The sequence below is a fragment of the Fistularia commersonii genome, chromosome 27 (assembly GCF_037954325.1).
Source record: "Fistularia commersonii isolate RoL2024-O1a breed Wild chromosome 27, RoL_Fcom_v1.0, whole genome shotgun sequence".
Lineage (NCBI taxonomy): Eukaryota > Metazoa > Chordata > Actinopteri > Syngnathiformes > Fistulariidae > Fistularia > Fistularia commersonii.
The window spans coordinates 6,534,680-6,543,193 of NC_141310.1; the positions used below are offsets into that span (position 1 = coordinate 6,534,680).

The window sequence follows — 8,514 nt, forward strand, 5'->3', positions numbered from 1 at the left end:
GTGTTGTTTCCTAGGGAACCAAATGACTTCCAAGTCAAAGCAAATTAGATTTAATAGAAGTGCCTCACTTTAAATAAGTAATGGTAAAATGTGAGAAAATAGATCATTTTTTTCCCCAAATTACAGAGTATCGCTGTCGCCAGGTAATATTTTGTTTTAGTAAAGGATTTATTCCTTTAGAAATTCTCCAAGATTTTTAAAACAGCAAAGTAAATTGAAGCAGAAATGAACTGATTTGCTTGTTAGCAGAAACAGCAATCAAAGTAGCTACAACTTGTCAAAACCAATTCTCGGTGATCCAACGCATGATTGATACACACCAGGCACGAGTTCTCCGTAACTTTCTACCACCAGGTGAAGAAAAGCATAGACACTGAAAGTTTTATTCACCATATTCAACGAGACATGGAGGACACTTCAATACCATTTCCATTGACCGCTGACTGGCTGGAAGATGGAAACGAGACGGCGGAGAATTCGTTTCAGCAGCCTGACTGGCAGGTGGGAGACTTACAACGTTAGTGAAATTGATAAAATGCATGCCAAGTGAACTCCGAAACGGAAACAGAAATTCTCATTGAAACCTTAAGGCTGTTTTTTTTAAAGAAAGTTATGGAATAAGAATGAGTTGGCAATGACATTTGTGAAAGTTACCCTAGATGTATGTTCCAGTGAAAGATCTTTTGATATGTTTTTGACAAAGGAAAAATGTCTTAAGATGAGGGATGGTCTGAAAAAACAGCCTGTGGCCTTGAACTTGGATGGATGCCAACTGCAATTAAATCATACAGAAGGAAAAAAAACAGAATCTTTTATTCGATTGAATGCTCACTTGTCTTTACCTTTACACCCGTACTAGCTTACTTGGTCTGTAAAATCGGTCTGGAATGATTCTCTATGAAGATCTAAAAAGACCACTTGCGCTTTTGATATTAGAGACAATCGGGGGGAGTGAGGCAGTCAAAAAAATAAAGGGAAATGAATCACATTAAAATTTCACTGACTTTATTGTAATGGCGCCATCAACCCACATTTGTACACAGCTGCCTTCAAATCCACAATTTCCTTTGAAGGATGAACATTTTTTCAATTTATATCAACTAACCTTGCACATCCCAGTGAACACCTCTATAACCCTCTCTCTCAGGTGGCTCTGTGGGCCATCGCATATTCCCTCATCATCTTGGTGTCCATCACTGGGAACGTCACGGTCATCTGGATTATTCTTGCTCACCGACGCATGAGAACTGTAACCAACTACTTCATCGTCAACTTGGCATTCTCTGATGTTTCCATGGCGACTTTCAACACACTTTTTAACTTTGTCTACGCCCTTCATAATGACTGGTACTTTGGGCTGGGCTACTGCAGGTTTCAGAACTTCTTCCCCATCACTGCAATGTTTTCATCAATATACTCCATGGCGGCCATCGCAGTAGACAGGTAAGAAAGATCTGTTACTAACAATAATAATAGACATCAACTCCACGGCTGCATGTTTCAAAGTGAAAATGATCACCGTCGCTCCAATGTCCTTGAAAGTGTGGACCTTCATGTGAAACATTGTCAACAGTCAACCAGTTTTAAATATAAATGTAAAAGATCTTCTCTTGTCTTTGCGATGAGTAGTCCTTTCTGTCAGCAGAGGTTGATGATCCGGTCCAAATAACAGTCAATTTCAACCAACCAGGAGTCAATGCATTTTCTTTTGGGAATAATTACCCTCTAAATACTGTCAGACTCAGAGGATAAACTCTCTAGGACTTGAATTTTTGTAGCAGTCTGTTTTCTACATAAGATGCACAAGGAGCAGTTCTGATCAAACTCATGACAACATCGCATCACTAAACACCTGCTTTCCTACACAAACCACACCTGCCTTTAGTATTCTTCAGCGATACAAGTGTCTGCTTGGCAGATAACTATTATTTTGCTCATCAGGGAAAGATTCAAGAAATTTTTTAATCAAAACCTTTTTTGCAGGTTATGAATGACTGTCATTCGGGGCAAATCAGGATCTATATCAGAAATCCCCAATCGTTTAGGGACAGAATATAGTACACTGCACATACTACTGACTACTGGCATACTACATGCATCAGCTGTTCTCGCAAGAGATAAAGATGCTTCATGAAAGAGCTATGGGTCAAAAGGCAACAGTTGAAAAGATGTCACTGCACTGCTTATTGGAGCGTGACTGGCCAGTCTGTTCTCAATTTAAAACACTATGTTTTATATATTACTATCCAGTTGAAATGAAAATTGTTGCTGGATGGTGAACACCAATGATTAAAATGAATGTTTGTCTAAAGTTGCGAGAGGTTCTGACGTAGTATGAGACTGCATCACATTGTTGTTTTCTCAAGTCTAATTACATTTGCATCAGGAAAGGGAGCAGACCGTGGAGTTAAATCTATCACATTCTGACAGTTTCCACAAAAACAGCAGAGGAATTACGGCAGTACATGTGCTATAAAAAACTCATGACTTAACGTTAATAGCAGATTTGATTCATTCAGCTCAGGTCATATTCATTTTGTTTCTCTGTTTTTTTTTTTGTTTGTTTTGTTTTTAATAAAAAGAAGCACTGGGGTTATAAAACAGGATTTTGTTTGACATTTTTTGGGGCACAGCGAGGTGTGGGAGCAGCGACGTGGACGTTATTTGTTCTCACACCTATTGATGACAGACCAGCCAAGTCCATATAAATGCAGTGTTGGATCAGTTTCAGTTTTAGCCTTAAAAACATCTTCTGGACAATTGTTCGTTGAATTTTGAAGCCTGTTTTTAGCCTTTCAGTTACAGTGATAGGTTGGAGAGAGACATGGCTACTGCATAATTACAGGGGCCTGAAGTTCATATGATTGTTTAATCAATGGCTCATAGCTTCTGTTGGAGTGAAAATGTACGTTTAACCAGGAAAAAAAATCGCAACTGCAGCTTGACCTGATCAGCCAGCAGGGAGAGAGATTGAACACTGGTAGATTTGAAAATATGAGCCACATGTTAAAGCTCAGTTTCATTTTCCATTGGCGTTATCATCAATCTGTTCAGTGCTCTTAGACTGTAATCTGCTGCAGAGAATAAATGGCGGAAAAAGGAAAGAAAATTAAAACACACATTGTCACACCATTTACCTGGGAACGTAGACTCCTGTCATTGCTACTACTGTTTATACCAATGTATCTACTACTGTGTATGTATAGTACTACATGTAGTGTAGTATCAGTTTAGCTTGGACAGATGGAGCCGATCTTTTACTGGATGCACGAGTTGACCTGAATGTTCAACAATCTTTAAAGACAGGTCGAATAACATCGTGAAGAAGCCGTGAACGAAACAAGAACTGACAGTTGAGGAGGTTCTTCGTGCTAGTGGAAGCACGAGAGCGAGATGTTTTATCAAAATAAAGGAGTTGTTTTATCTCACCCTCAGATTTCCCTATTTGCACTGGTCTGAGCTTGGAATAAAAATGAATCGCTTTAAAATCCCAGCTTTACATGTATAATGTTTCATGCCAGATCACATACAAGAACGATATCAGTCATCCAAAATAAGCCAAGTGAATGATTCAGCTCCCCAAAGTGCCAATTAGAAAGGTGATTTAGGTGCAAGAAACAGTAATTGTTATTTTACACTTTTTGGCAATGTTGATGAAATGGAACATAGTTGTGATCAGAAGGTAGCAGAGTGGATCATATTCATTTTTATGCATATCAGAAAACTGATTCGGTAATTTGAATGAGTAGCCAATAATAAAATATAGAAAGGGGTTGGCAGAATCCTCTTCACAGTTAATAAATTATATTCAGCCTTTCCCCCCATAAAAGTTAATTCTCACAGTTAATAGGATTCCTCTGACTGCATAAAATCTTTGTGATGCAAAACTGCATAATGACATATATATTTCATAATGATAACTGGCTGCAATCATCTCTGTACAAGTGTAGTAAATTCTGCCACACATTCTCATTGGAATTGAATAAAGCGCTGAGGGTACCATGGCTACATTGGATGGAGAGGTTTGAAGATCTCCAGAATAAGAGATGAACACAAACATGATCTTCAAGAGTGTCTGTGTATCAAGAAATGACCGAAGGCAGCTTTTTCATGAAAGTATTTCAATTTCATGTCTCTCTTCTCTTTGATAATAATACTGGAGGGGCTCTCAGAAGGTGCAGGTTTTCAACAAGGTCAGTAGTTGCATCGTTTGATGTATTGAAACCTGCCAGTGAAAACATCCCGTGCCTGCAAATATTTGCACAACTATTAGTACTTTAGATACGAACCAGTGGCAGGTACGGGTGTCTTTCTTTTACGGGACAGAATTAATATTATCTCCCCTTCAAAGACATACTTATCAGGATCAGCACTAAATATCAAATATAGCTGATATCAAAAACTTTGCTTGATTTCCAATTGAGATCTGTAACATATTCTATCAAAATAAAAATAAAAACAAATTTGGGCATGTAAAATTATGCCCCAAAACTGTGTCGCCTCCTTGTTAGCACAAAACAAAATGAATATCTTCATACCCTTTTGTAATTCAAACTGATTTCAGGGAAGTAGCTTCTGATCAGAATTATCAGGTTTCAGCTACTATTGACCTGTGTGCACCGTGCACATGTAACCACTAAAATCAATATTGTATTACCGATCACATGATAGGATCTGTTATAACTGGCAGCTCATATACTTCATGGAACGAGATCTGAATAAATAAAACAATCAGTGGGCAAAACAACAACAAAGCCGCTCAAAGATGAAAATACAGTAATAACGATTTTAATTGTCCCTTGTGAGGAGATTAAAAATCCCAATTGCATAATTGATCGTAATGTGACAGCTGAATGGAAAGAGACCTTGAATATCTGTAATGACTCAAATGACACACTGTGGTACTTTTCAACAGTTCTGCGTCTATTAATCCCAGTTCTTCAAGGCTATGATCAAACTTTTATTTGGATAAGCGAACACACTGATTCCAATGACTGAATTACACTCTTCATCTTTTCTCAGGTACATGGCGATTATCCACCCTCTGAAGCCCCGCCTTTCCTCCTCCACTACAAAGATTGTGATCGCTCTTATTTGGATCGTGGCTGTCCTTCTCGCTTTCCCTCAGTGCTACTATAGCGTGACCAAGTTTTACTACCCCAGGACTGTGTGTATGGTTGACTGGCCTGACAACTACGGGGGAGCACATCAGCTTAGGTGACAAAACCAGATGGTTATGGAAAGGAGGTTTTTACTAAAGGCCCACACATGTGATTCACTGCAGCATTTAAAAAAAACACTCCCATTTACTGCATTTATATCACACCTTCTGTGATATAAATGTGAATCAGAAAGCAAAACTCATCCAGCACTGAGTCAAAAGTATCGAATTGATTTGCAAAAACAACAATAACGACTATAATCCATAAAGGGACACAAACACAAAAGTGCCAGTCAAAAACACATAAACACAGGGACAAAAGAAAATTATAAGAAAGTAGTGGCAAAGTATAACCTTGTATCAAATGAAAAGTGTAATGGCGGCATAATAAAAAACATGCTTTAGTTGCAAGGGAAACATAAGCAAAATCATTTAAAAGCAGTTTTACTGCAAAACAAAATGACAGATACATCTGAGATTATAGTAGAGAAAGCCTTAGAGTTTAAGAACTACACTATCAGTTCTGTAAATTGCCTCAAACTGTCTCTTGCTCTTCCTCCCTCTCTCTCTCTCTTTCTCTCTCCAGTTATCAGTTTGCTGTAATATTGCTGATCTACTTGCTTCCTCTGCTGGTGATGCTGGTAACCTACAGTTTGGTGGGTCGCACACTGTGGGGCGGTCACATCCCCGGAGAGGCATCAGATCATTATCACAGCCAAATAACAGCCAAGAGAAAGGTCACACACTCCAGCAGTGACGGTGTCATTGGGGAAAATAACCTTGTCTTTGTTACTCATGGTGCTTAGAGAAGGGATAAGCTGAATTAAGATGGACGATGAAATTATCTTACCACATATTTACATAAAAATATACTGAGCAGCGGCTGTGCTATTTGTTTTTTTTTCCATAGGTAGTCAAGATGATGGTTGTCGTGGTGGTTACCTTCGCTCTCTGCTGGCTCCCCTACCATATATACTTTGTACTGGGATCATTCAGCAAAGACATTTACACGCACCATTACATCCAACAGGTGAATAGTTCGCCTTTGTCCACAGTCTGGTTTTATTTGGATTTGTTCGATTGATTGAGGATATTTCTTTTTCAGGTTTATCTTGCTATATTTTGGTTTGCAATGAGCTCAACCATGTATAATCCCATCATTTATTGCTGTCTAAACCAAAGGTAAGATACATTTTTGTCAACATACTCTAAGGTCTCTTTTTCAAGTCCAAGTAAAATGTTGAAAATTGCATGTACTCCTCAAATTCCTCAAATCTAATATTGTATCCAACATAGCATTATGCTTTTCATAGTGCTTTTCAGTGTCTTTCCATTGTACAAAGATAATTCAAAAGCTATCATTGGTAATTGAGTTTGATGAAAATGTTTATTTCTTTGAATTTTGTAAGGGAACTTGCTGATCCTTCATACTTCTTTCTAATGCCCCACTGACCTATTTGGTCATTTCTTGTAAATTTAAAAATTGCAGGTATTTCTCTGAAAATTGTATGTAATTCAACGGAAGTTTTATTATAATTCAACTGATTATTTCAGTGATTTCCTCTTGTTATTTAATGCCAGTGACTCCCATTCTACTCTTTATATTTCCCCCTTTTTATTATCAAAGGGAATTGAATTCTTTGATTATTGACATTTTAAAAAGTTGAAAAATAACAATTACATTTATTTCAATCACCAAATGTTGTCAGGAACACAAATCATTCCATGTTCACATTGGGTTTAGTATATGATGCAACATAATTTCAATATTTGAAAAAAAAATCAATTATATAAAGTCTTTGTTCTCAAAAGATCCATATGTCAATGATCTATTAAGCTCAAACCTCTGGGAATAATAAAACTCTATCATTCCTTTTTTGCTTGTCTTTGTCTTCACCTAAGGTTTCGTGCTGGTTTTCGTCATGCGTTTGCTTGGTGTCCCTTCATCAAAGTGTCAGAGGAGGACAAAATGGAACTGCAGCACACAAACACTTTTAGAGTCACGATGACGCGCAGCCACCACAATGACAGCATAAACACACATGCCTCCAATAGGGCAAACAACACCTTTGATAAAAACCCAGCTGTTGGCACCAAGCTCAATGCGGAGAGAGATATTCACATGTCATTCAAAACAGACACATCCTCCCAAAAATCGAGCGAGCACATCACACATGTCAGGAAGAGGCAGGACGATACAACCTCCCCTGCAGTCAAACTCATAGAGGACACATACATTGACACCTAAGCCCTCTGCTCATGAGAAACAGACATCATCATTAGTACTCATCAAAATAAATACAAAAGGTGTTTTAGTAAATAAACAAAGGATGCACGCAAACACGACTGACATCCATCTATGTGGAAAATCTTGCAGAGTCGGACAAGAACAGCGATATATCCTCTCTCCAGCAACATCCTAAGATCAATTTGCCAAACCCTATTTGATAGAGTGCAGTACAGAACACCTACTCCACATATCCTGCCTTTACAGAGATGAATAGTAAGTTCTGCCTGGTTGCAGTTTACAGTAGAACTGAACTGGACTGTATTTTGAAGATAATTTCTTGGGTCACTGCGACCTCAGTCTGAAAAAGAAAAAAATGAAGATGAATTATAGTTATTTTCCACTAGCGACTCTGGTTTGAAAGTCTTGGATTGCATTGGCTCATACAGGGGAATGCGCTTATATTTATATCTGTATAATACGATAGTGTCAGAAGTCCTATAATGTGTATTATTTGAATACTCTGAAACGGGGGGATTTGTGACTTCTTACTCCGTTGCTGTGCCATGTACGTGACCATGGTAGTACAAATTAATGTCTAGTTTTTCTTCAATAATGCGTTCATGTATGTGATTTCTGAAGACTCATTTGCCGCTGGGACTTATTATTCTGAGGTAAAACTTGTAAAAAAAACATTTTCCTCAAAACACGACCATTTTAATCTCTGTGATAATACTTGTGCGACACCGTTTTTGTAAAAACCATGACTATTTAAGGCTTTTTTTTCTATTTGGCAAAACTGGTCGTACTGTACCTAATGGAGCAGCCAGTGTAAATAAATCAAGCCCAATCTGTGTTAAATGTGATTACTGGTTTGAAAAGCACAGAATGGATGAAAAGTCCACTGGCATCAGCACCAAGCCTTAATTTTTCTATATGTCTTGAGGTTTTTATGTCTTATCCTGAATGCACTGGAGGTCTTTCAAACACATATTCCCATATTTGTGTGGTTCAAAAACATTTTCATCGCCCAGTTACTTCATTTATTGAAGAACTATCATCAGACTGGCCTGTACCAAAGTGCTGGAAAACTTAGTGCAGTTGAGCTACGATTGCCAATTTTGGT

At 38.0% G+C, this 8,514-nt stretch overlaps 1 protein-coding gene across 1 annotated transcript; it reads left to right on the forward strand.

Moving 5' to 3' along the window:
• The first annotated feature begins 380 nt into the window (after positions 1 to 380).
• tacr2 (tachykinin receptor 2) lies at positions 381 to 8,030 on the forward strand. The gene is made up of 7 exons (XM_086175115.1): positions 381 to 501; positions 1,148 to 1,443; positions 5,023 to 5,217; positions 5,748 to 5,898; positions 6,072 to 6,191; positions 6,267 to 6,343; positions 7,064 to 8,030. Exons 1-7 carry the CDS (start codon positions 406 to 408, stop codon positions 7,407 to 7,409), a joined length of 1,281 nt encoding a protein of 426 aa, XP_086031241.1. The 5' UTR covers positions 381 to 405; the 3' UTR covers positions 7,410 to 8,030.
• Positions 8,031 to 8,514: the final 484 nt, after the last annotated feature.